Source organism: Toxotes jaculatrix, chromosome 15 (assembly GCF_017976425.1).
Source record: "Toxotes jaculatrix isolate fToxJac2 chromosome 15, fToxJac2.pri, whole genome shotgun sequence".
NCBI classification, from domain to species: Eukaryota; Metazoa; Chordata; class Actinopteri; family Toxotidae; genus Toxotes; species Toxotes jaculatrix.
This window is the reverse complement of record NC_054408.1, coordinates 924,713-951,465: the sequence shown is the minus strand read 5'-3', so window position 1 is coordinate 951,465 and position 26,753 is coordinate 924,713. Positions and strand designations below refer to the sequence as shown.

At 41.4% G+C, this 26,753-nt stretch overlaps 8 protein-coding genes across 8 annotated transcripts; all 8 read left to right on the top strand.

Annotated features, from left to right (window-relative positions):
- The first annotated feature begins 1,532 nt into the window (after positions 1–1,532).
- Positions 1,533–2,459, top strand: LOC121194139 (olfactory receptor 11H2-like). The gene has a single exon (XM_041056782.1). The coding sequence runs from the start codon at positions 1,533–1,535 to the stop codon at positions 2,457–2,459; it is 927 nt and encodes a 308-aa protein (XP_040912716.1).
- A 2,432-nt stretch (positions 2,460–4,891) lies between these two features.
- LOC121194461 (olfactory receptor 13C2-like) lies at positions 4,892–5,827 on the top strand. The gene has a single exon (XM_041057367.1). It carries the CDS (start codon positions 4,892–4,894, stop codon positions 5,825–5,827), a length of 936 nt encoding a protein of 311 aa, XP_040913301.1.
- A 2,921-nt stretch (positions 5,828–8,748) lies between these two features.
- On the top strand, positions 8,749–9,675 carry LOC121194138 (olfactory receptor 4D6-like). The gene has a single exon (XM_041056781.1). The coding sequence runs from the start codon at positions 8,749–8,751 to the stop codon at positions 9,673–9,675; it is 927 nt and encodes a 308-aa protein (XP_040912715.1).
- Positions 9,676–14,034: 4,359 nt separating this feature from the next.
- On the top strand, positions 14,035–14,970 carry LOC121194459 (olfactory receptor 11A1-like). The gene has a single exon (XM_041057363.1). It carries the CDS (start codon positions 14,035–14,037, stop codon positions 14,968–14,970), a length of 936 nt encoding a protein of 311 aa, XP_040913297.1.
- A 751-nt stretch (positions 14,971–15,721) lies between these two features.
- On the top strand, positions 15,722–16,651 carry LOC121194455 (olfactory receptor 6N2-like). Its single transcript, XM_041057358.1, has one exon. It carries the CDS (start codon positions 15,722–15,724, stop codon positions 16,649–16,651), a length of 930 nt encoding a protein of 309 aa, XP_040913292.1.
- Positions 16,652–18,410: 1,759 nt separating this feature from the next.
- On the top strand, positions 18,411–19,337 carry LOC121194141 (olfactory receptor 6N2-like). The gene has a single exon (XM_041056783.1). It carries the CDS (start codon positions 18,411–18,413, stop codon positions 19,335–19,337), a length of 927 nt encoding a protein of 308 aa, XP_040912717.1.
- A 2,046-nt stretch (positions 19,338–21,383) lies between these two features.
- Positions 21,384–22,328, top strand: LOC121194449 (olfactory receptor 6K3-like). Its single transcript, XM_041057351.1, has one exon. The coding sequence runs from the start codon at positions 21,384–21,386 to the stop codon at positions 22,326–22,328; it is 945 nt and encodes a 314-aa protein (XP_040913285.1).
- Positions 22,329–23,336: 1,008 nt separating this feature from the next.
- On the top strand, positions 23,337–24,323 carry LOC121194446 (olfactory receptor 6K3-like). The gene has a single exon (XM_041057349.1). The coding sequence runs from the start codon at positions 23,337–23,339 to the stop codon at positions 24,321–24,323; it is 987 nt and encodes a 328-aa protein (XP_040913283.1).
- Positions 24,324–26,753: the final 2,430 nt, after the last annotated feature.

Genomic DNA, 26,753 nt, shown 5'->3' with positions numbered 1-26,753 from the left:
CTCGTGGCCTAAAAGGTGTGCAACACTCAGTACTCAGAAACATGCAATATCGAAAATTCTCAGTACATTTAAAGGTCCAGACCCGCGTATACTGAGGTAACGTAACACTCCAACCCAACCTCACAAATCTGAATCAAACCAGAGACATTGCATTTATATACTCACTACAGCCACCAGTATGCCCCAGGCTGAATGCCATGTTAACCACAGCAGCATTCTATTTTGGCTGATTGACAGTTTTAATCCCATTTTGAACCATCTGTGTCAGAATTTTTTAGTTTGGCCAATGGGATCTACACAACCAGATTATGAAGGAGTTTGCACATATGGTCCAGTGGAAGGAAAATTCCCAGGAGAGTGCAGCATACATATACGTAGCAGGAAATTGATACCTTTAAATGAGATGGCAAGCTTCACATTGGAAGACTGTGAGTGTGATGGGACTGTTACTGAGTTAGAGATTAGGAATCTACCTAAGACCCTTCAGAGTCCACGCTATTTGCTTCCCACTCTGGATGGCATCACTCTGAATACCTTTGGAGCGCTGTAATTTTGGGATATATTCGGGTATTAACACAGTCAGGCCACTGAGCCACCACTCTCCCTGCCTTCCATTCAGTATGACAATAGCAACAGACAGATCCCAAGGAACCTGCAGACACATTATCACTCAGTGTGCAGTGGTATAGTAACTGTATTGGATGTTTGGATTTGTGTGTATAAATAAAGTTAATATTTAATATAAAGTAAAGATGTCAGTGTTGAAATATTTAACAACATGTGTACACACATACACTTGGGTAGGATTCAAGGACACAGCTCCTACCTTTCTATGTTCATACCTTTCTATAAGAACTTCTCCTTCTCTCTGGGTAACTTTACGTCCTCGACAGCTCAGCTGAGAAGTGGTGTCCCTCAAGGCTCTGTTCTTGGGCCCCTTCTCTTTCCATAGACATGCTAGACAAGTGCTTGTGAATGTCTTATAACGTAACAGTAAACATGTTTAGGATGCTATTATTAAAGCGTTTAGTCTTATTAACACAGTACTGTTAATAAGCATCTTCTGAGAATTTGAAATGGCTTCTTTGGCTATTAACTGATTATTATTTAAAGGACATTAATATAAAGCTTTACTGAACCTTTCTATCTGCCATGTGTACATTTTAGGTCTCTGAGCATCTGTAGAGAATCCAGCGTTCAAAGTTAAAGTTTTTTATTCATAAAACTTTGTGTCACAAGGAGCTGGAAAAAAAGGTGGCGTTCCCCACCTGTCGGAGAGTTTAATGAGATCCTTGGAGGGTGAAGCAATCTGATAAAATCTCTCCACAGACTCAGACTGTTCACTCTCCGGGTTTTAGAGATGAACGTGCATCAAGTTCTTTTCAGGTCTGGTATCTGTCAGTGAATGACACACTCAGTAAAGGTTAAATGTTGGTGTGATGGTAAAAAGTGACACTGTATTACTGTGAATGTAAATTGGTCATGTACTGTAACCTGTTTTATTACTGAACATTTAGTTTGAGAAAACACTGATGGATGATGAGTTAAATGTTACATACATATCTCTTAACGGGTATGTGGAAGTTAACAAATACAGATATGTTTATTTTTTCATCATGTTTACAATTTATATTCTAATAATTTGCAGTAATTCTACTATAGTGTACCTTATCGTGATCCACAGAAACCTCCATGAGCCGATGTACATTTTCATTGCAGCTGTGCTACTGAACTGTCTCCTTTACAGCACGACTATTTACCCAAAGCTTCTGATTGATGTTTTATCAGAAAAACAGATCATATCATATTCAGCCTGTGTCTTTCAATATTTTGTATATTACTCTGTAGGATGTTCAGAGTTCTTACTGCTGTCAGCCATGGCCTATGACAGGTATGTGTCTATATGTAAACCTCTGCAATATCCAACTATCATGAGAAAAACCACTGTGAGTATTTTTCTGCTTTTATCTTGGATGTTACCTGCTTTACACATTTCAATCCCTGTAATAGTGAGTGCTGAATCTAAACTGTGTAACTTTACTTTAAATGGAATATTTTGCAACAATTCAATTTACCAGCTTCAATGTGTGAGATCAAGATTCATTACTATATATGTTGTGGTTGCTTTATTCGATCTTGGAATCCTCCCTACGCTCTTCATAATTTTCACATATACAAAGATATTTATAATATCCTATCGAAGTTGTAGAGAAGTCAGGAAAAAAGCTGCAGAGACCTGTTTACCTCACCTGATGGTTTTAATCAGTATATTCTGTTTGTGTGTGTATGACGTCACTATAGCTCAAGTGGAATCCAACTTTCCAAAAACTGTTAGTTTAATAATGACACTACAAATAGTTTTGTATCATCCTTTGTTTAATCCTCTGATATACGGACTGAAAATGAAAGAAATTTCCAAACAGCTCAGAAGGTTGTTGTGTTCAAGCAAAATCATCTGATGTATTAACACAGGTGAATAATGTACAGTGGTTTTACTGTCACTGTTCATTATGGAAACAGTAAAGAGGATCTTGAGCCTGGTTATGGTTCATGACTGATTAGTTTGCTGCAGTTATTCTGTCTTTTTCTTCAACTTTGTCAAGTCTGACTTTGTTCTCCAAACATGTTGAGTAACAATGATATTTACTGTTCCCTGTTTTTTTATGTCTCCAGAGAAAATGATTATTTTTCACTTCAGGCTGATTCCACAAGTTCGGAGTACTTTCTTTATACGTATTTATCCATGTCCTTCCCCTGCTGTTGGAACATTCTGGGCCTGATAGTGTCAGCATCTGATGACCCCCAGCTTGTGGTGTGGATAGTAGTGGTAGTGGATGGTGTGAATCAAAGAGTAAATATTGGTCTCTGTAATGGGTTTTCCTATATATTTCAATGCATGAGGCTTCTGTCCTCCTCAGTGTGCACCTGTGAAGGCTTCCACTTGCTGTGTTCTGATTTTGACCCAGGTGTAATCCACATATCTAAACCAGTGGCTGGGAACAGTTCCTGTGAAGGAGATCAGTGTTCTGTTCTCTACTGCTTCCATATAGACATTGGCCACTATTGGAGACACCAGTGACCCCATGAATTATACCCGAAAAAGGTAGCGGACCAGCAGAGGTCAAGCAGGGCAGAAATGTGGTCTGGGGTTGAGGTTGTATCTGTTGGAGAGAGTGCCGTCCTCCAGCGGTTAATTCCTTACAGTTTTCACTGCTTCCGAGGTGGGAACGGACGTGAAGAGTGACGTGACATTGTAAGATACCATAGTTTCGTCTGGATCCAGTTGTATGGTCCAAACCCTATGAGAAAAATCCTGGGAGTTTCTGATGTGGTGTGGGGTGTTACCAACCAGAAGGGCCAAGATGGTGGCCAGGAATTTGGCAATGTTATAAGTGACCAGGTTGATGCTACTGTTGATTGATCTGAGCGGGGCTCCTTCCTTGTATATCTTAGTGAGTCCATAAATACAAGGTGTGGCTTCCCCGTGATAAAGGTGGTAATATAGTAAATGGCCAATGGTTTGGTCCTGTTCCAGTTGTTATAAGCAATTAAAAAATTTCTTCTTATACTTGCTAGTAGGGTCTCGCCTTAATGTCTTATATGGGGCTGTGTCACTAAGTAGACCGGTCACTTTGGAATGGTAATCAGAGGTGACTGCTGGATTTTAGTTCTCTTATATTTAAGCGCCACCTTTGATACAGTGGACCACTGCATCCTCTCACATCACTCATACACTTGGGTAGGATTCAAGGACACAGCTCCTACCTTTCTACGTTCATACCTTTCTATAAGAACTTCTCCTTCTCTCTGGGTAACTTCACTTCCTCGACAGCTCAGCTGAGAAGTGGTGTCCCTCAAGGCTATGTTCTTGGGCCCCTTCCGTTTCCTTAGATGTGCTGCCTCTTGGCCAAATGATTCAAAGTCTTTATATTCTTTGCCATTTTTATGACGACGACCCTCGGTTGTAGATGCCGCCATTCCACAGATCCCAGGAGCCTAGTAAATCTCACAACTGGCCTCTCTGATATTAAATCCCTAATGTCCCAAAATGTCCTTAAATTTAAAAAGGATCGGTCTCAGGTCGTTCTGTTCTGTCCCCCCAAGTCATTCAGCTCTTCTGGTGCTAATCTTCACTGTTTACCAAGTAACATTAAGCAGGCTTTTAGGAATCTGGGAGTAATATTCAACACTAACCTCTGTTATCATGATCAAGTCAGAAATGTTCAGTCTGTTCAGTCTTCCAGTTCAAGATAATCTCTAAAACTATTGGCTTTTTCTATAGCAAGTGTCTTGTGAATGTCTTATAACGTAACAGTAAACATGTTTAGGACATTATTAAAGTGTTTAGTCTTATTGACATTGTAATGTTATTAACACAGTACAGTAATAAGCATCTTCTAAGAATTTGAAATGGCTTCTTTGGCTATTAACTGATTATTATTTAAAGGACATTAATATAAAGCTTTACTGAAACTTTCTATCTGCCATATGTACATTTTAGGTCTCTGGGCATCTGTAGAGAATCCAGCATTCAAAGTTAGAGTTTTTTACTAATAAAACTTTGTGTCACAAGGAGCTGGAAAAAAACAAGTCTGTGCTGTGTTCATCTCACTGGCGTTCCCCACCTGTAAACCAGAGTTTAATGAGATCCTTGGAGGGTGAAGCAATCTGATAAAATCTCTCCACAGACTCAGACTGTTCACTCTCCGGGTTTTAGAGATGAACGTGCATCAAGTTCTTTTCAGGTCTGGTATCTGTCAGTGAATGACACACTCAGTAAAGGTTAAATGTTGGTGTGATGGTAAAAAGTGACACTGTATTACTGTGAATGTAAATTGGTTATGTACTGTAACCTGTTTTATTACTGAACATTTAGTTTGAGAAAACACTGATGGATGATGAGTTAAATGTTACATACATATCTCTTAACGGGTATGTGGAAGTTAACAAATACAGATATGTTTATTTTTTCATCATGTTTACAGTTTACATTCTAATAATCTGCAGTAATTCTACTATAGTGTACCTTATCGTGATCCACAGAAACCTCCATGAGCCGATGTACATTTTCATTGCAGCTGTGCTACTGAACTGTCTCCTTTACAGCACGACTATTTACCCAAAGCTTCTGATTGATGTTTTATCAGAAAAACAGATCATATCATATTCAGCCTGTGTCTTTCAATATTTTGTATATTACTCTGTAGGATGTTCAGAGTTCTTACTGCTGTCAGCCATGGCCTATGACAGGTATGTGTCTATATGTAAACCTCTGCAATATCCAACTATCATGGGAAAAACCACTGTGAGTATTTTTCTGCTTTTATCTTGGATGTTACCTGCTTTACATATGTCAGTCCCTGCAATAGCAAGTGCTGAATCTAAACTGTGTAACTTTACTTTAAATGGAATATTTTGCAACAATTCAATTTACCAGCTTCAATGTGTGAGCTCAAGATTCATTACTGTTTTTGGTGTAGTTGTTCTATTAGACCTCATAATCCTCCCTACGCTCTTCATAATTTTCACATATACAAAGATATTTATAATATCCTATCGAAGTTGTAGAGAAGTCAGGAAAAAAGCTGCAGAGACCTGTTTACCTCACCTGATGGTTTTAATCAGTATATTCTGTTTGTGTATGTATGACGTCAGTATAGCTCGGGTGGAATCCAACTTTCCAAAAACAGTTCGTTTAATAATGACGCTACAAATAGTTTTGTATCATCCTCTGTTTAATCCTCTGATATACGGACTGAAAATGAAAGAAATTTCCAAACAGCTCAGAAGGTTGTTGTGTTCAGCCAAAAATCATCTGATGTATTAACACAGGTGAATAATGTACAGTGGTTTTACTGTCACTGTTCATTATGGAAACAGTAAAGAGGATCTTGAGCCTGGTTATGGTTCATGACTGATTAGTTTGCTGCAGTTATTCTGTCTTTTTCTTCAGCTTTGTCAAGTCTGACTTTGTTCTCCAAACATGTTGAGTAACAATGATATTTACTGTTCCCTGTTTTCTGTGACTTCTTTTTTTTCACTTCAGGTTGATTCTTGAAAGATGCCGTGTGCTTGGACGAACGTGGGGAAGAAAGACTGTGTGTGTGTGTGTGTGTGTGTGTGTGTGTGTGTGTGTGTGTGTGTGTGTGGGCAGGTGCTCTCTGCATTATTTTCTTGTCTTGCTTGATACTCAATGTAATGATGTAATGTTATGATACTGAAATCATTTTTGTATGTATTTCCTTTAAAAATAATTTCATGAACATTAAAGTAGATAAACAGCTACATAAACAATGCATGTTTGAACACTTGAATTTTGAACCATTTTTATGGATATCATTTTAAATGGAGGAAATCAGCTCGTTTCCGTCAGACCTTTACTGTCACAAATTGTCAGTTGCTCTGTGTGCAAAGATGAAAGATGTCAGCTAGCAAATCAGGGTCAAAGGAAAGAACATGTTTTTTTTTGTTGTTTTTTTTTTATGTAATAATTAAAATTAAAAAATTAATTAAAACTATTCAGTCTAACTAACCGAGGTAGTTCAACATGGTGCCAAAGCCAAGAATTTAAACTTGGCAGAACGCCCAAGAATGTCTGAATGAATGTCTGAAGTCTCATTGATGTCCTGTTGGAAGTCGTCAGAGGGCGAATTCTGAGACTTAAGTGATAAAGAAAGAAGATCTCCCTGTCATGACTCGCCCCTAAGGGGGCTGTTCTCTGAACAACTTTTGTTTGGATCTCTTTTGTGGACATTTGGACCTTTTCAGATTCTTGTTTAGTTTGTTAAGTTTTGCTCACTGTTCCTGTTTTATTTTGAAATCATGGCCCTTGTGTATCTTGTCTTTTTCTACTTCCTGTCTTTGTCTTGTTTCCCTCCATTTGTGATTGTCTGCCCCGCCATAATTGGTTTCACCTGTTGCCCATTGCCTTGTGTATTTAAGTCTCATCTTTTCTCTGTGTCCCTGTCAGTTCGTCTGTGTCGATACCCAAGTCTGTACCTGAGTCTGTGTCTTCCCTGTGTTGGTTCCCGTACCTGTGCCTTGCATTTTTCCCACCTCATGGACTTACCTTGGTTTCCTCTGTTGCCATGTTAGAACATTTTGTATTTTCATTTGGTTTTGTTTCTGAGTATTTTTCTCCTGCGTGTATGATTTTTGGTTATTTGAGTTTTGTTTCCTGGCCCTGGACGCTTCCAGTGATTTTTGGTTTATTAAAAGACTTTTAGTTCACTCCTTTTGCTTGTCTTTGGGGTTTTGCTTTTGGGTCCTGGCCTGATTCCTAGTCTTAGCAAAACACTCCCTCTGCAATTCTTAGCAAAATCCTCTCTGCCTCACTTCGCCCTCTGCTCCCTAATGTATTAAAAATTGGGGTTAGCAAGTCCTGATGTCCTCTACAAAGGACAGTGAATCATCGTGTTTTGGACAGGTTAAAATTGTTGTGCTGAAAAAAACTAAACTGAAGTCAAGACTTTGATATTAAAGAAAAAAAAATTATCAAAAATCAATGACTTGTCTCTTGTTGCTGTAAAATGTGGAAGTTGGAATTCCCGCCACTTGGAAAAGACAGTGCATTTGCTGCGTTGGCCACAACCCCACAACTGAGGCATCACGAGAAAGCCCAGGATGTCCACTTAAAAGGACAGTACGGTTGAGATAGATTCTATAAATGATATTTTGACCTAGGGGTCTCAGACCCATGTCCCCCACAGAGGACAAAAATTAACTGCCGGGTCTCAGGAGGATATGGTGTGGTTGGTTGATTGGATCTTGCTATCCTGACAGGGGACAGCCGAAAGTGGAACAACAACTGCAACATGCCGAGTGCCTGTGCAGTGACGCTGTGAAATATACCAGCTTGGGATTAATCAAGTATATCTGTCCATCTATGCTAGCATGCTAATGATAAACAGCTTGGTTAAAACAGAAGGACTGGACACAGTGAAATTCTGACCTGATGATTGGACAGTTTTACACGTCTGTATGACTGTGAGTGCTCGTAAACAACTTATCAGTGAGCGACAGAAACTTTGGCGGCAACAAAAAAAAGCTGAGACAAACTATGACAACATGAAAGCAGCATGCTGAAATTCTTAGAGAGGTCACGTTAACATTACTTTCAGTCGGCCATCTTTAGTTTCGTTTAAGGAGCAGTGAGGAAATGCCAGGATTAATGTTGAGAGGCCATCGAAATCGTCTTCTAGATGTTCACTCAACAAAATTCACGGAATTGATGTTATTTTGACAATAGAGGGTCTCCTCTCAAACTGAACCCAGAAAGTTAAGACTATTTTAGTGAATCCAAGTCGAGCTGTAGCCACAAAATGCACGGAAAACACAGTGAAGTGTGACGAAAATGAGAAAAACATGTAACTGACCAAAAACTGGACTGAATGTGAATCAATGGTGTAATGGGACATGTTCAAATTAGACAGAGGTCAAATCATTGTGTGACTTCAGGCCTCCAGAGTTTGATGAAGTTTAACATATTAGACTTTCTTTTGGTGGAGTGTTTAATTAGATCCATAGAGGCTGAAGCAACCTAATAAAAACTCTCCACACACTCAAACTTGACTTTCTGAACTTTGGACATGAACGTTCATCAAATGCATTTCAAGGTCTGGTATCTGTGAATGAATGAGACGCTCCAGGTTGTTACAGTGAGACTTGTCTTTTTCAGATCATTGTTCCTGTACAGTGGTTACACGTCTGCCTGTTTTATTACTGAACATTTAGTTTGGAAAAACACTGATGGATGATGAGTTAAATGTTACATACATATCTCTTAACGGGTATGTGGAAGTTAACAAATACAGATATGTTTATTTTTTCATCATGTTTACAGTTTATATTCTAATAATCTGCAGTAATTCTACTATAGTGTACCTTATCGTGATCCACAGAAACCTCCATGAGCCGATGTACATTTTCATTGCAGCTTTGTTACTGAACTCTGTTCTTTTCAGCACGACTATTTACCCAAAGCTTCTGATTGATGTTTTGTCAGAAAAACAGATCATATCATATTCAGCCTGTATCTTTCAGTTTTTTGTATTTTATTTTCTCGCTAGTTCAGAATTCTATCTGCTGTCAGCCATGGCCTATGACAGGTATGTGTCTATATGTAAACCTCTGCAATATCCAACTATCATGAGAAAAACCACTGTGAGTATTTTGCTGTTTTTAGCTTGGATGTTACCTGCTTTACACATTTCAATCCCTGTAATAGTGAGTGCTGAATCTAAACTGTGTAACTTTACTTTAAATGGAATATTTTGCAACAATTCAGTTTACCAGCTTCAATGTGTGAGATCAAGATTCAGTACTGTATATGGTGTGGTTGCTTTATTCGATCTTGGAATCCTCCCTATGCTCTTCATAATTTTCACATATACAAAGATATTTATAATATCCTATCGAAGTTGTAGAGAAGTCAGGAAAAAAGCTGCAGAGACCTGTTTACCTCACCTGATGGTTTTAATCACTTTCTCCCTTCTGAGTGTGTATGATATCAGTATAGCTCGAGTAGAAATGAACTTTCCAAAAACTGTTAGTTTAATAATGACGCTACAAATAGTTTTGTATCAACCTTTGTTTAATCCTCTGATATACGGACTGAAAATGAGAGAAATTTCCAAACACATCAGAAGGTTGTTGTGTTCAGCCAAAATCATCTGATGTATTAACACAGGTGAATTAACACAGGTCATTGTTTTAACGCATGATTTGAGAAGTAAAGAGGAAATAAACCATATTGTTGTTGTCAGGTGCTTTTTTACTTTATTATTCATGTGGAGTCAACTATCATGGGCTCAGCAAACACAGTGGGACACACACTGAACCAGCTCTCTGAGGGAAACAGACTCCAACAGCCAGAGTCAAAGGAAAACCAACACATCACCAACAATAACAAATAAATGTACAGACCATGGAATTAATGCAAGTAGCATATTTCATCAGTACTAGTGAGGTCACGACTCGTGTTGGCCCTGTTTCCTGGCATCACAGCTTTAATTCACTCCCCAATGAGAGGAGAATTCTGGAAAAGGCCTTGTGGACTAATCTAGAGTCAATATCACTTTTAAAAGAACTCAGAAAAGAATTTAGACACATGGAGGGAGAGATGTCAAGCAGGTCCATCTCACTTCATCTGAGGCTGAATAAAAGCGAGTCAGGAGTGTGGATGGTAATGTCAGCCAGAGGGCACGAAGGGTTGTAGGTGGAAGTGGAGCCTCTCAATTCAGAGCATTACAAGAAAAAGAAACCTGGGTTCTAGTGTGGTCAGTGGAGGGAGGCAGAGACCCGGTGAGTCTCGGTCTGATGGATCTGGATTTCTGCTGAGGCTGCAGAGGGTTCATCAACAGCATGAATCCATGCACCTAACCTGCCTTGTGTGAACAGTGCCGACTGGTAGTGGTGGTGTGATGTTGTGGGGGGCGGCACAGTCTGAGTATTGTTGCTGACCATGTTCATCCCTTCATTGCCATAGTTTACCATCTTCTAATGGCTCCATCCAGCAGGATAATGCTCCATGTCACAAAGCAAAGGTCGCACAAACTGGTTTCATGACCATGACAGTGAGTTCAGTGAACTCCAGTGGCCTTGTGGTGTCAGGTTTTAAATGGTGTGTTAAGAATTTAACTATGTTTCACCTATCTATGCCTTATCTTTCTGTGTATGGGGATTTTTATTGGTATTTGCATATCCAACATCAGTCGTTATTTTGTGTGCCACTCTGTCTTTGACTGCTGAATCACAGGGGTGTTATCTTTCAGTTTGTGTATAGAAAAGGACATGCCCAATCATGCCAAAACACGCCCAGACATGTCCCAAAGTTCTGGTGTAACCCATCCTATAAAACATGGTGTAAATCTGGTCAAATTCAGTTGCTCCTGCAGGACTGCTCATGCTTTTGAACTCTGTGCTGGAGGAATAAAGCATCCTGGACTTAACCTCTCTGATCTCCTGTATCTGATTGACTCTGTGCATTTTCTTTACAACACCACTGTCCATGCAAATTGTTGACTTTTCATCTGAAAAACTGAAAAATGCCTCTTTAACTGTCACAGTAAAGAGTCTCATGAGTTTCTACAATTTAGCTTCAACACACGGCAAAGAACAGGACAAAGCCACTACTGGAAACTCTGCTGTAGAGTCATATTGCTAAGGTTGTGCTGCACCCTGGGCTCCTGAGGTAACACAGGGTTACTGCTCTAAGTGGTTCGATGGTTATCCTGGCGTGGGAAAATTAGCTTCTTACATCAGAGGAACACGAGATTAAAACCACTTCATAAACTTTAATTCTTGTGTTTTTCAAAAGGGAAAAACAACAAGCATTTTTTTAACCAGAACTACAAAGAACCTGTAAACATCGTGATCTGCCACTTCAGTGACTCTTTGTTAGATTATGTTGTTTGGATCCTTTGTTTTCCAGGACTCTGTTTAGTGTTTCCCATTTTATTTTGAAATAACCCTCTTGTGTGTCAGTTATGGTGTCACTTCCTGTCTTTGTTTTTGACCCCACCTTTGTGATTGTCTGCCCCGCCCTGATTTGTTTCACCTGTCCCCATGCTCCTCCTGCTCCTTCTGGTCTTCTTCCAGAGTTGTTCCCTGTGGATTTTGCTACGTGGATTTTTGGATTTCCTGAGTTGTGTTTTCCTTCCGTCTGTCTGTAAGTCTGTTGTTCTTCTTATTTAACCCGCTTCCTTGCATTGTCCTGCCTGTCTGTCTGCATGCGGGTCGTCCTCTGCCTGTGTAGTCATGTGCTGAACATAACAGTAAAGGTTTTGGACTCTAGGTTCTGCCTTGTGGTTCCACTGTGTTTTCCAAACCAGAACATTCTGGACATACTGTACATCATTAAACAGGTAACAGCAAGGCAAACATCATGTTTATGCACTGTCTGGTAGGTGAGTGCAGTTGTGGACAAAAACAATGGTTGTTAAATTAATGGAAGTACTGCTGTAGAGTCATATAGTAGTAGGAGGTCGATGGAACGATCTTCCCTCTCCTTGTTACCATCCAACCACACTTATCCAGTCCAAATGACATTCCAATGTCCTGGCTGTAGATCCTAATAGCATGGATCAGTGAGTTGATGTCTTGTTTGCTCCTGACATACAGTACCAGTCAAAAGTTTGGACACACCTTCTCATTCAGTGGTTTTTCTTTATTTTTTACTACTTTCTACATTATAGATTCATACTGAAGACATCAAAACTATGAAGGAACACACATGGAATTATGTAGTTGACAAAAAATTGTTAAACCAACCAGAATATGATTTATATTTTAGATTCTTGGAAGTAACCACCTTTTGCTTTGATGACAGCTTTGCACGCTCTTGGCTTTCTCTCAGTCAGTTTCATGAGGTGTTCACCTGGAATGGTTTTCCAACAGCCTTGAAGGAGTTCCCAGAGGTGCTGAGCACTTGTTGACTGTTTTGCCTTCACTCTGCGGTCCAACTCATCCCAAACCATCTCAGTTGGGTTTCGGTCAGGTGATTGTGGAGGCCAGTTCATCTGATGCAGCACTCCATCACTCTCCTTCTGGATCAAATAGCCCTCACATAGGCTGGAGGTGTGTTTGAGGTCATTGTCCTGTTGAAAAACAAATGATGGTCCAACTGAACGCAAACCAGATGGGATGGCATGTCTCTGCAGAATGCTGTGGTAGCCATGCTGGTTAGGTGTGCCTTGAATTTGGAATAAATTACCAACAGTGTCACCAGCAAAGCTCCATCACACCATCACAACTCCTCCTCCATGCTTCACAGTGGGAACCACACATGTAGAAACCATCCGCTCACCTTTTCTGCATCTCACAAAGACAAAAAAATCTCAAATTTGGGACAAACAATTCTCTTTTTCTTGTTGTCCTTCCTCAGTAGTGTTTTTTTTGCAGCAATTCGACCATGAAGGCCTGGTTCACGCAGTGTCCTCTGAATAGTTGATGTTGCGATGTGTCTGTAGGTTCTGAGGCTGATAGCTCTGATGAACCCATCCTCTGCAGCAGAAGTTTTGATGGTTTTTGCGACTGCACTTGAGGATCCATTCAAAGTTCTTGAAATCTTCCGGATTGACTGATCTTCATGTCTTGAAGTAATGATGGACTGTGGTTTCTCTTTACTTAGCTGAGTGGTTCTTGCCATAATATGGATTATAACAGTAGTCAAATAGAGCTCTTACTGTACAGCTTAATGTCATCAATGTAAAGTAGGTGGCTGATGGTTCCTCCATTCCATTGTCGGTATCCGTAACAAATCTTGGTGATGATCTGGCTGAGGAGGGTCAGGGCTATGTAGAACAGCAGTGGGGACAGAGCATCTCCTTGCCAAATGCCCCACTTGATGGTGACTTGAGCAGTTGAGTTGAAGTTGGCCTCACTCAGACCCACCCCATGCTTCACCCCATTTTACAAGTATGATCACTCCTGGCCCCAAAAATTTAGGATGGTGATAGCCACATGCACAACAGCAGTTCACAGACCAACACATGAAGTCACCGTGGGTTTCCACTTGGTCTCCTCTCAAACCCAGAAAATTAAAAGTATTTTAGTGAACAGGTGAAAATTAGAAGAACAGGTCACTGATCAAAACTGGACTAAATCTACCAGAAACCAAAAGACTAAAATTTGACTGAAACTAATGCACATTTTTCAAAAGACTGAAACCAAATCAGTTGCTGAATCAATGGTGTAATGGGACACGTTCAAATTAGATTAGGTCAAATCATTGTGTGACTTCAGGCCTCCAGAGTTTGATGAAGTTTAACATATTAGACTTTCTTTTGGTGGAGTGTTTAATTAGATCCATAGAGGCTGAAGCAACCTAATAAAAACTCTCCACACACTCAAACTTGACTTTCTGAACTTTGGACATGAACGTTCATCAAATGCATTTCAAGGTCTGGTATCTGTGAATGAATGAGACGCTCCAGGTTGTTACAGTGAGACTTGTCTTATTCAGATCATTGTTCCTGTACAGTGGTTACATGCCTGTCTGTTTTATTACTGAACATTTAGTTTGAGAAAACACTGATGGATGATGAGTTAAATGTTACATACATATCTCTTAACGGGTATGTGGAAGTTAACAAATACAGATATGTTTATTTTTTCATCATGTTTACAGTTTACATTCTAATAATCTGCAGTAATTCTACTATAGTGTACCTTATCGTGATCCACAGAAACCTCCATGAGCCGATGTACATTTTCATTGCAGCTTTGTTACTGAACTCTGTTCTTTTCAGCACGACTATTTACCCAAAGCTTCTGATTGATGTTTTGTCAGAAAAACAGATCATATCATATTCAGCCTGTATCTTTCAGTTTTTTGTACTTTATTATTCAGGCACCTCAGAGTTCTTACTGCTGTCAGCCATGGCCTATGACAGGTATGTGTCTATATGTAAACCTCTGCAATATCCAACTATCATGGGAAAAAACACTGTGAGTATTTTTCTGCTTTTATCTTGGATGTTACCTGCTTTACACATTTCAATCCCTGTAATAGCGAGTGCTGAAGCTAAACTGTGTAACTTTACTTTAAATGGAATATTTTGCAACAATTCAATTTACCAGCTTCAATGTGTGAGATCAAGACTCATTACTACATATGGTGTAGTTGGCTTATTTTTTTTCACAATCCTCCCTATGCTCTTCATAATTTTCACATATACAAAGATATTTATAATATCCTATCGAAGTTATAGAGAAGTCAGGAAAAAAGCTGCAGAGACCTGTTTACCTCACCTGATGGTTTTAATCACTTTCTCCCTTCTGACTTCGTATGATATCATTATAGCTCGAGTGGAATCCAACTTTCCAAAAACTGTTAGTTTAATAATGACGCTACAAGCAATTGTTTATCATCCTTTGTTTAATCCACTGATATACGGACTGAAAATGAAAGAAATTTCCAAACAGCTCAGAAGGTTGTTGTGTTCAGCCAAAAATCATCTGATGTATTAACACAGGTGAATAATGTACAGTGGTTTTACTGTCACTGTTCATTATGGAAACAGTAAAGAGGATTTTGAGCCTGGTTATGGTTCATGACTGATTAGTTTGCTGCAGTTATTCTGTCTTTTTCTTCAGCTTTGTCAAGTCTGACTTTATTCTCCAAACATGAATCCTGGAAAAGGCCTTGTGGACTAATCTAGAGTCAATATCATTTTTAAAAGAACTCAGCAAAGAATTTAGACACATGGAGGGAGAGATGCCAAGCTGGTCTATCTCACTTCATCTGAGGTTTAAAACCTCCAGGTGCTGAGCTGGAGGACCATCTGAACACATGAATAGTTCAGGTTGTCCATCCATTTGTGGACCTTGCCTTTGAATAATGGGAACCCTGAGTTTTACCTCTGACAGCTGTAGTGGCTATTTCCAGCATGGGATATCTGTTGTAACATCCTTTGCTCTGTAGAAATTAAAGTTACGATAGATTGCAGTGAAGTTCAGGCCTCCAGAGTTGACGTTGTTGCCATGCCAGTGGCTCTGCTGGACAAGAAGTTAATGAGATCCTTGGAGGACGAGTGCATTGCTTAAAAACACACTCAGGCAGTTCACTCTCTGATTTATGGAGCTAAACCATCACTGAAGGCAGTTTTAAGGTCAAGCATCTGTAAACGAACAATGAAAATTTCACACTGACTCTTTTTTTCCTTTTTTTTCACATTCTACCTGGTTTATTCATAATTCTTTCACATCTGAGAATCTTAAAATGAATGATGGATTAAATGTAACATATATAACTCTTGGTGGGTATGTAGAGGTGAACAAATACAGATCTCTTTATTTTTTAATCATGTTTACAGTTTATGTTCTAATAATCTGCAGTAATTCCACCATTGTGTGTCTGATCTGGATTCATAAAAACCTCCATGAGCCGATGTACATGTTCATTGCAGCTCTGTCACTGAACTCTGTTCTGTTCAGCACTGTTATCTACCCGAAGCTTTTCATTGACTTTATATCTGAGAAACAGATCATATCTTACCCAGCCTGTCTCCTTCAGTGGTTTATATATTACTCTTTAGGTGCTTCAGATTTCTTACTGCTGGCAGCCATGGCCTATGACAGGTACGTGTCTATATGTAAACCTCTGCAATATCCAACTATCATGAGAAAAGCAGTCATCAGCGTGTTACTGCTCTCAGCTTGGCTCGTGCCTGCCGCTCACGTCATGGTGGCAGTTGCTCTGGCTGCTGACAGAAAACTCTGTCACTTTAGTTTGAATGGAATTTTCTGCAACAACTCGGTTTATCAGCTTCACTGTGTGACTTCGACAGTGCTTTCAGTCTACGGTTTGGTGGTTTTGTTTAACGTGGCACTTCTCCCTGTGCTTTTCATACTTTTCACTTACGCAAAGATTCTCATCATTTCCTACAGAAGCAGCAGAGACGTCAGGACAAAAGCTGCACAGACCTGTTTACCTCACCTGATCGTTTTAATCAGCTTTTCCTGTTTGTGTGCGTATGATATTATTATAGCACGACTGGAATCTGATGTTCCAAAAACAGCTCGTTTCATAATGACTTTACAAATGATTCTGTATCATCCTCTGTTCAATCCAATCATATACGGACTGAAAATGAAAGAAATCTCTAAACACATCCAGAGGCTGTTCTGTCAAGTCAAACTAACTAAATAATGTTCATTCCCTCTGTAATAATCATGCTGAGATATGATTTCTTTACATGACTAATTCACAGTGCAGTGATTAATGATTCATTTGCTGCTCTCTGTAACCACCTGCTGAACTAAAGTTTTCCTTTTGTCTTGTGCTGCAGCTTTTAACATCTCACCGTAATTTACCATTCAAAAAATAAATAAAAACATTATCTATCTGAACTACATTGATCTTGTTGTAAAATACGTATCTGCTGATTAATGCATAGTTAACTGTCATTAGCTCATCTGCTCTGTGTTTGCAGCACATACACACACACGACATAAACGTGTACACATGCAGCCGTGCAACTTCCTCACTGAACAAGTGTAGTCCAGCAGCCTGAGGCCTTGTTTTATGAACCAAAGCACAGGTCCTTGAATAGTTTAGTCAGTTTTATTTAAGTAGCACCGAATATTAACAGAAGTTTTCTCAGGGCACTTTTTAAACAGCAGGTTTAGACCGAATTCTACATAATAGCATGAGACCCAACGTTTCCCACATGAGCAACATCTGGCAACAGTGTCAGGGAAAAGTTCCCTTCTAACAGGTATAAACCTTGAAGATAAGGGTTCAATAATAATAATAATAATAATAAGACTAATAATAATATTCTAACATATCACCACTCCGGGCTCTGTCAGGGAAAGAGATGAACCTCTGATTATACCACTCAGTTCTGCACTCTGGCAGCTTTGCTTCTGAACTCGATAAACTGTGTGACTTTACTTTAAATGGAAGATTCTGCGCAGGAGGTCTTCCACAGGCCGGGGACCTTCTTCAGACTGAGGCTCAGGTTGAAGATGTACAAGACCACCTCACAGAGCTGGTCTGCACAGTCCCTGAGCAGTCTGGGGCTGATGCCGTCTGGCCCTGCAGCTTTCCTGTTCTTCAGCTGCCTCGGTTCTCTCCTCACCTGGGCCAATGTTAGCGAGAGGGGGGCTTGAGGGGGGGACAGAGGTGGGGGCTTTTGGTGGAGGGGGTTGGGATGGAGTGAAGTGAAAGTATTGGACACAGTGAAATTCGGACCTGATGATAGCAATCCAAAAACTGTTGAGATAATTCAGTTAAAATCAGAAACACCAACGTTAGGGTGGCACCAGAGCAACAGTCCGAAACATCACCAAATTCCTTGGAATTTATCCACCAAGGACCTTGGATACCTGCAACACATGTTATGTGTCAGTCAGCTGCCCAGAAATTCAGCAGAGGAGTGACTCGATAAAAGACCACCTTTGAGGCAACAGTAGTGAGGGAGGGTAACGTTTATTCTGTTGGGGAACTGGGGTTGTCGAAGTCCTTTATGCATTTTGAGAGGGAGCAGAGTGAACAACGTCTGAATGACTGATGTCCTGTTCATCAAAGGAGCCAACTGAAAAACATGGCAACTTCTGGTCTTTGTGGGGTCATGAAACGTGAAATCATCCCTGGCACAGTCGAAGGCCTCTATCCAGTCATGGGTCCCCTAGAACATTGCATACATGCCCATTCCCCAATGGTGCTCCTGCGTGCTGGCCTCCAGAGTTTGATGGAGTTGTTTACATGCTTGTAGCTCTTGGTGGAGAGTTTGATGAACTCCACGGAGGCTGAGACGGTCTGATAAAAACAGTCCACGGAGGTGAACGGACACACTCTGAATTCTGAGAGAGAAGACACGCTAAGCGAAACCATTTTTATTCATGTCTGCCTGTTACAGAACCTCAGTGTTTCGTACAGTAACATTTATTTCTTGACGACCACGATGGACGATGGACTAAATGCGACATTCGTAAACCTTGACGGGTATGTGGAACTGCACAAATACAGATCTCTTTATTTTGTGATCATGTTTGCAGTTTATATTCTTGTGATCTGCAGCAATTCAACCATCATATGTCTGATCGTGGTTCACAGAAACCTCCATGAGCCCATGTACATTTTCATTGCAGCTTTGTTACTGAACTCTGTTTTTTACAGCACTAATATTTACCCGAAGCTCCTGACTGATGTTTTATCTGATAAGCAGATCATTTCTTATCCAGCCTGTCTCCTTCAGTGTTTTGTGTATTACTCTTTAAATGGTTCAGAGTTCTTACTGCTGGCAGCCATGGCCTATGACAGGTATGTGTCTATATGTAAACCTCTGCAATATCCAACTATCATGAGAAAAACCACTGTGAGTGTTTTCCTGGGTCTGGCCTGGATTCTGCCCGCCTGTCAGATCGCGGTGCCAGTCGCCATGAGCGCTAACACCAAACTCTGTAACTTCGTTTTGAGAGGAATCTTTTGCAACAATTCAGTTTACAAACTTCACTGTGTGAGTTCACAAGTGCTGTCTGTGTATGGTTTGATTGTCCTGTTGAATGTTACGCTTTTCCCTGTGCTTTTCATATTTTTCACATACACAAAGATATTTATAATAACCTCCCAAAGTCACGGTGAAGTCAGGAAAAAAGCTGCACAGACCTGTTTGCCTCACCTGCTGGTTTTGATCAACTTTTCTTGTTTGGTTACATACGATGTGATTATAGTTAAACTGGAGTCTGATTTTCAAAAAACCGCTCGTTTAATTATGACTTTGCAAGTGATTCTGTATCATCCTCTCTTCAATCCAATCATATACGGACTGAAAATGAAAGAAATATCTAAACACATCAAAAGGCTGTTCTGTCTGGACAAAGTGAAATAATATATGACAAAGTGAATGATTGTACATTCATGTCTTCTGTAATAATACTGCAGAAATGAGATTTCTGTGACTGTGACACTGTAAAAGGTATCATCACATTCAGCGTTGTAAAGACTGTCTTTGAAACTCCGGCACAATAATCAGGTTTCAGATGTTTATTATGGCTAATTAAAACCAAACAATCAGTAATGTCATTCATTCATTCATTCATTCATTCATTCAATGTGTTCTCACTTTTCTTATCTGAGACAAAGGAGTTTTTCATTTAACATGGAAAAAATTCAACAGAATTCAAGGTTTATTATTATTATTATTATTATTATTATTATTATTATTATTATTATTATTATTATTATTATTATTATTGTCATGTCATCATCTGCTGCTTATCTGGGTCCAGGCCCAGGTTGCGGGGGCGACTGCTGCCCAGCACCTCCCACAGGTGATGGGCCTGTGGGAGGCTTTACTGTCAAATGCCACATGTACAGGTCATACACAGGATTTGAAACTGCAGTGCTCCCTAGGCCCACAGTGTTACAGTAAACATCTCATGCAAAACAATATAAACATATCAATAAGAAGTTGGAAAGAAAAGGAAAAAAAGTGCTTGTATACAATACAAATAAGTGTGACACAAATAAAATTAATATAACTTAAATATACAAAAGTATTTTTCGTTTAAAAAAATGAATCTGTCATCTATAGAATAATTTACTAAATGGAAGAGTGTAAACAGCAGCTGATTTTTACACACCAGCTCCAAAATAAGCAGCTATGAAAGTGGGCGATAGAAAACAAAATGGCGATGAAACGGCCTGATGGTGGCGCCGGAGGTTTAGAAACCATTCCCACCACAGGTCCTAGGCGAGGTTATGGTTTGGTGCTGATAAACACTGCAGCTGGCTGGTTCTGCATGTGCTGCATGTAGCTGTGGACAGATGCATTTACATTCACACATGTTATCCAGTGGGAAGGGAAAGCAATGACTGGCACCTCTGTGTTGTTTACTCAAAGTGTGATTATACCGTAAATTGCTCGGGACACGTTGCATCCTCAGTTTGTTCTTTGAGTCCATCTCTCTTCTCACGTCATGGCCTATGACACTGTCACAGTAAAGTTTAGGATGGTGACACACCTTTCTGACTTTTGCTGGGCTCTGCCCTGTATTTGCATGTGGCCTCTGTCTCCATCCCGCTGTCCCACTTCCTCTGTGTGCACAGGATGTTCAAACAGAAAATGTCTTCCTGCGACCGCACGGTCTAACATTGTGACAGGCACATGGTCCCGGTCTGTGCTGCAGCCCACGCTGCATCGTGGCTTAAATCAGCAGCTGGACGTGTGATTTTGCAGAGTCCACAGTGAGATGGTGTTTTCAGTCACATACTGATAAAATCTCATGCTTCAAGGTTGTGTGGAATTTTTCAGTATGAAACCAGCTGTATTTATCTACTGCAGGAGTGTATCTTCACACTAAAGTCTCACCTGGTTCACATCGGGTGAATAGAGAAGAGACGTACAGGCGAAAGAAGCAGGACTCACGAGCGTCCCTTTGGACCCAGTCTGTCCACGTGGCTGCTCTCGGTGTCACAGCAGAGCAGGATAAAGGTTGAGCCTCAGTCTGGATGAGACTCTCTAAACTCTCAGCATGAACAGACGAAGGCGCAGACTGAGACAGAGCTTCGGTGGGTCTCTGATACGTGTGTGCTGTGCTGTAGTCTGAGCTGCGGCTCGTTACTGTAGCAGTGTGAGTGTGTTCGCTGGATCTCGTACGTTCTTTATTGGTTGGTTGTTATGTTTTTCACCTGTGCTTATTTTTCGAACATGTCTCTTGCAGTTGACCAGAATCCAGAAGTTATACTGAAGATTATTATCATCAGGCACAGTTATTAGAGCTTCCACACATGCAGCCCTGTTGGATGTTTTAAGTCTTGTGTGTTAAAGTAGGACATTGTATAGAAGACATTTTAATCCTGTTTGCTGTGCTTCAGTCGTCCTCTCCCTCCCTCCCTCCCTCCATCGCTCTCTCTCTTCCTCTGTTGTTCAGACATGAGGAGCAACAACAGCCTGACTCCTCCCTACTTTCAGTTCACGGTGTTTTCAGACTACGGCTCGCTCAGATTCCTCTTCTTCAGTCTGTGCCTGCTGATCTACGTGACCATCATCTCTGCCAACGCCGTCATCGTTCTGACGGTCTGCCTGGAGAAGTCTCTGCATCAGCCCATGTATATATTTATCTGCTGTCTGTGTTTAAACTCTCTGTGGGGCTCGGCCGGCTTCTTCCCCAGGTTTCTGATGGACATACTGTCTGACACTCATGTCATCTCACGTGTGTCTTGTTTCAGTCAGATGTACGTTATTCACACGTACAAAGGACATGACGTGACTATTCTCACAGTCATGGCCTATGACAGGTTTGTTGCTATCTGCCAGCCTTTATACTATCACAGTAAAATGACGTTCAGGAAGGCGATACAGCTTTTGGCTCTTGCTGTGCTGTACCCTGTGTGTATTTTCGGCTTCCTCTTCTATCAGTCCAGCCGTTTGCCTCTGTGTGGAAATGAGCTGCAGAGGCTTTTCTGCTCTTACTGGTCTGTGGTGCAGCTGTCCTGTGCGGACACCACTGTGAGCAGCATAGCAGGTCAGTTTCTTGTCGTGGCGTCGCTCTTCACCCCCCTGTTCTTCGTCCTGTACACCTACCTGCGCATCCTGCCCGTGTGCTGGAGAAGCTCGTCCGAGTTCAGAGGAAAGGCGCTGCAGACCTGTCTGCCTCACATCGTCACGTTTGTGAACTTTTGCGTCTCAATATTCTGTGAAATTTCTCTGAGTCTTTACAAAGTTGATGAAATGAACCCGTTTGCCACCGGCGTTTTATCTCTGGAGTTCCTGATCATTCCTCCCATCAGCAACCCTGTGGTTTACGGCCTGAATCTGCCCCAGATCAGAGCGGTGGTGTTTCGATTTTTTAAAATAAACAGAGCAGTTCCTGCATAAAAACTGCTGAAGCACAGCAGAAAAACGATGACCGACTAAATAAATGTTAATTCCTGGTTTCTGGTTTCTGGTCAGCAGCACGTACTGAATGTAATCAAACACGTGGAGTGAGACATAAAACTCAGCTTGTTAAAACTGATAGAGTTTGGGATCTGAGTGGGTTGAAGACCTGGATTTAGAGTTTCCTGTTAAATCTGTTCCTTTTCAGTTTTGCTCAGTGTCTTTTGTCCGGTTTAGTGTTGTGTTGTCGTCCTCCACCTGTCCTCTGGGTTCCCATACGGAACATACAGAACGGGACCAGGCATCGTCTTCGTTATTATTCATTATGATGTCATTATTATTATTAAGCAGAAATGTGATCGCTTGTCTTCATTATCTTGTACTGCACAGCCAGACTGAAACACATCTGAAAATCACAGTGGGCCTCAGTGGAATACACTTTACTATTCTCTTTTTTTTTGTTTTTGCCTTTATCTGATTGTTTTCAGTGCAGAGATAGAGATGAAACCTTTGGGGACCCTGATGTCCCCCAGCTGCCATGTTTACAGCCAAGCTAAAGAAACAACATGAAAGAATGACAGGCAGTGATCTGTGGTGGGTCGCTCGCTCTTTTCGTCCCCTTGGACCTGAATACAGAGGACCAGAATAAAGGCTGCAGCTTCCTCCGTCAGGATCAGACGAGGGGTTGGATGCTGCAGGTCTCTCTGGGACTCTGGACAAACCTCAGGTCTCTGACAGTCGTGCAGCAGCTGGATGTTGAATGATTTGCTGTTGTTTTAACTCAGAATCTGTCCTCAGAACATTGACCCATATTAGTTTCACTGACATTTGTCTGGGAATAACTGTTACACATGCAGCTTACATGAACGCAGGCTCGTGTTGTTTGTCTTGTTGAAATACATGTTGGAATTTTAAGTCTGAATATTTTTACATCCCGTCCCGTCTTTTCACTTCTCCTCCTCTCCATCGCTCTGACGTCTCGTCTTTCAGCTCTGCTGTTGTTCAGACATGAGGAGCAACAACAGCCTGACTCCTCCCTACTTTCAGTTCACAGTGTTTTCAGACTACGGCTCGCTCAGATTCCTCTTCTTCAGTCTGTGCCTGCTGATCTACGTGACCATCATCTCTGCCAACGCCGTCATCGTTCTGACGGTCTGCCTGGAGAAGTCTCTGCATCAGCCCATGTATATATTTATCTGCTGTCTGTGTTTAAACTCTCTGTGGGGCTCGGCCGGCTTCTTCCCCAGGTTTCTGATGGACATACTGTCTGACACTCATGTCATCTCACGTGTGTCTTGTTTCAGTCAGATGTACGTTATTCACACGTATGTAGCACATGAGCTGACTATTCTCACAGTCATGGCCTATGACAGGTTTGTTGCTATCTGCCAGCCTTTATACTATCACAGTAAAATGACGTTCAGGAAGGTGATACAGCTTTTGGCTCTTGCTGTGCTGTACCCTGTGTGTATTGTTGGCTTCTGCATGTATCTGTCCAGCCGTTTGCCTCTGTGTGGGAATGAACTGCACAGGATTTTCTGCTCTAACTGGTCTGTGGTGCAGCTGTCCTGTGTGGAGACGAGCGTGAACAGCATAGCAGGTCGGATAATCGCTGTGACGACCGTCTTCATCCCCCTGTGCTTCGTCCTGTACACCTACCTGCGCATCCTGCTGGTTTGCAGGAGAAGCTCGTCCGAGTTCAGAGGAAAGGCGCTGCAGACCTGCCTGCCTCACATTGTCACGTTTGTCACCTTTTCCTTCTCTCTCTTCTGTGAACTGTCGCTGAGCCGTTTAGACACTGATGAAATTAATCCATTTGTTATTGTTGTTTTGTCTCTGGAGTTTCTGATCGTTCCTCCCATCAACAACCCTCTGGTTTACGGCCTGAATCTGCCCCAGATCAGAGGAGTGATGTTCAGATGTGTGAAGATTCATAAAATGATTCCTGCTGCTCAATTTAAGACTCAACATGTGCAACTGTTACTGAAGCTTTAAGTCTCTGATATTCACACCATGTGCTTGTAGAATGTGGTGACTCCAAATTCTCTGTACTGATGTTTTGTTTGTTCATGTTTATTTAAGACTGATCAGAAAATAAATGCTTCTTGAAACAGATCCTCCTATAATGCATATTATATTGTTATACATGTTAAGGATTCATATTTGAATTATAATTTAAAAGTTTGTCTGGATGATGAAGTGATGGATTACTACATATTATAGGTGCAGGGGCACATGGGGTCAGGGGTCAGGTCCAGAGCCTCTGTTTAAAGTCACAGAGTTCAGTGAAAAAAAAATCCAGTCCAATATTCGTTTTGATGTTTTCCTTCATGTTGCTGCTGCACAGTGTGCTGAGGCTACAGCGACAGGCCGTGACTGTAGCCTCCACAGGGAACCTGCTTCTTAGAGCAGTGAGAGTCCAGTTTGTTTTACTGTTTAAAGACGGCACTGGCGGCTCTGCTGCTGAGAATCCCTGCAGATTTGTGCCACATGAAACAAATAAAGAGCGACTGCTCTGCCACCTAGTGGCAGACTGGGGAGACATACATTTCCTTCATGAGTTTGACCGGTTACATATTTTTCAACAAACCCATTTCTTGTTGGTTTTGTGGAGGAGCCTCCTCAGCTGCATCCTTGCTTGCTGAGATAATGACTCTGTAAGGCTGACAAACGGGTGGATGGATGACAGAAGGGCCTCTGTAGAATAACTCTCTTGCTGTGAGGCGACAGTGCTAACCACTGCACCACCGTGCCGGGAGGAAATCATGCACACAGGTGGACCACAGAGTCAAGAGACCTGATGCCTAAAACCTGGACACCTGAGTCCAGACAGGACTTTGACAACTGTGTGTTCTGACCTTCCTGAGGCCTGTGTGTGTGTATGAAAACGAGGGATGTGTGTCCTTTGGTGGCTTTTATTTTATTTTATTTTAGTTTTTACAGAATCAGATTAAGTGTGTAAGTGAGAGAGCAGTGAAGTTGCAGCCGGACTGCACTCTCCTGTCTTACCACCAGGTGGCAGCAAATAATGTTTAATTAGCCTCCAGTGGGGGTGTGTGTGTGTGTGTGTGTGTGCGTGCGTGTGTGCGTGTGTGTGTGTGTGTGTGTGTGTGTGTGTGTGTGTGTGTGTGTGTGTGTGTGTGTGTGCAGGTTAGTATGCAGAGCTGTTGCTTTGGTCTGAATGAGCGAGGAGCCCATCACACACTCTGTGGCATTAGAAAGTAAAACTCTCAGACTTTGGAAACAGGATGTTTTGACTGTGGACTTTCACAATAATGAGCAGAGTTTTAACAGATGTATTGACTTTCATGGTTAAGCGAGTAAATGCAGTGAGAACAGGAGGGTCGTCGTCTCATTATCCGTCATGTCGTGTATCCAGATGAGCTCATGATGGTCACGGAGAGAAATCAGTCACATATAAACTTGATTTCTTGGAAACAGAAACGTCTGAATAGAAAACACGAGCAGCTCAAGTTGACCAATCACACGTCGTCTCCACGTAGCGGCTGCTGTCCTGACATGTGCTTACATTTTTTTGAAGAGGAGTGTGACAGGGCGCGCTAACTACTCTACACTTTAAACTTAAAATGTACCTCTGTAAGGTTTAAGCTCAAATCCCCGCCTCCTTCGTCTCTTCTGTCAAACCTCAGCGACAAAACCGAGAGTAAACCAAAGTGAGGACAGCTACATGTGGACATTTAGTTGTCGATTCGTTCACAAAGAGGATGGAAACCGTGGTTTCATGCATGTTCTACGTGGTGCGTAATCTGCATAGCTGCGCCTTAAAAATGTCTGTTACACCATCACCCTCTCTTACACAGATGCACAAGAATGCTCACACTCTTCACACACACACACACACACACACCCCTTAATCATGCCATGTAAACCAGCATTACATGTTTATCTAGTGCTTCTATCTTTGTGAGGACACCCACTGACATAATGCATTCCCTAGCCCCGTACCCTAACCTGAACCCTGAACATCACACAGACCTCTGAAGGTGCGAGGACCAGACAAAATCTCCACACAAATGTCCTCACTGTTGAAGGTCTACAAACTCAAATTGGTCCTTACAAGGATAGATGTACGAGTACACACACACACACACACAAACACGCACAAACACGTAACCTCCCCCTCCTGCGGATCCCATGGGAGTCCTGCCACACATTCTTTAGTGCACACTTCATTGTAGCAGTGATTCAGAGCAGCTCATGGCCAAATAAGACGAAAACCGCTGGCTCACTGGGTCTGCAGCTAACTTTCTGCTGCACTGACACGGCTGCTGCTCTGTGTGGGCTGCCAGACGTCTTTTAAATGAGGAGAACTTAGTTGTCTCCTCTTACCTGTCTTGACTTGGACTCGTTTGCACTGACTTCAGGATGGCTTAGGACTTTAATAAGACTTGACGCTGGACCTGA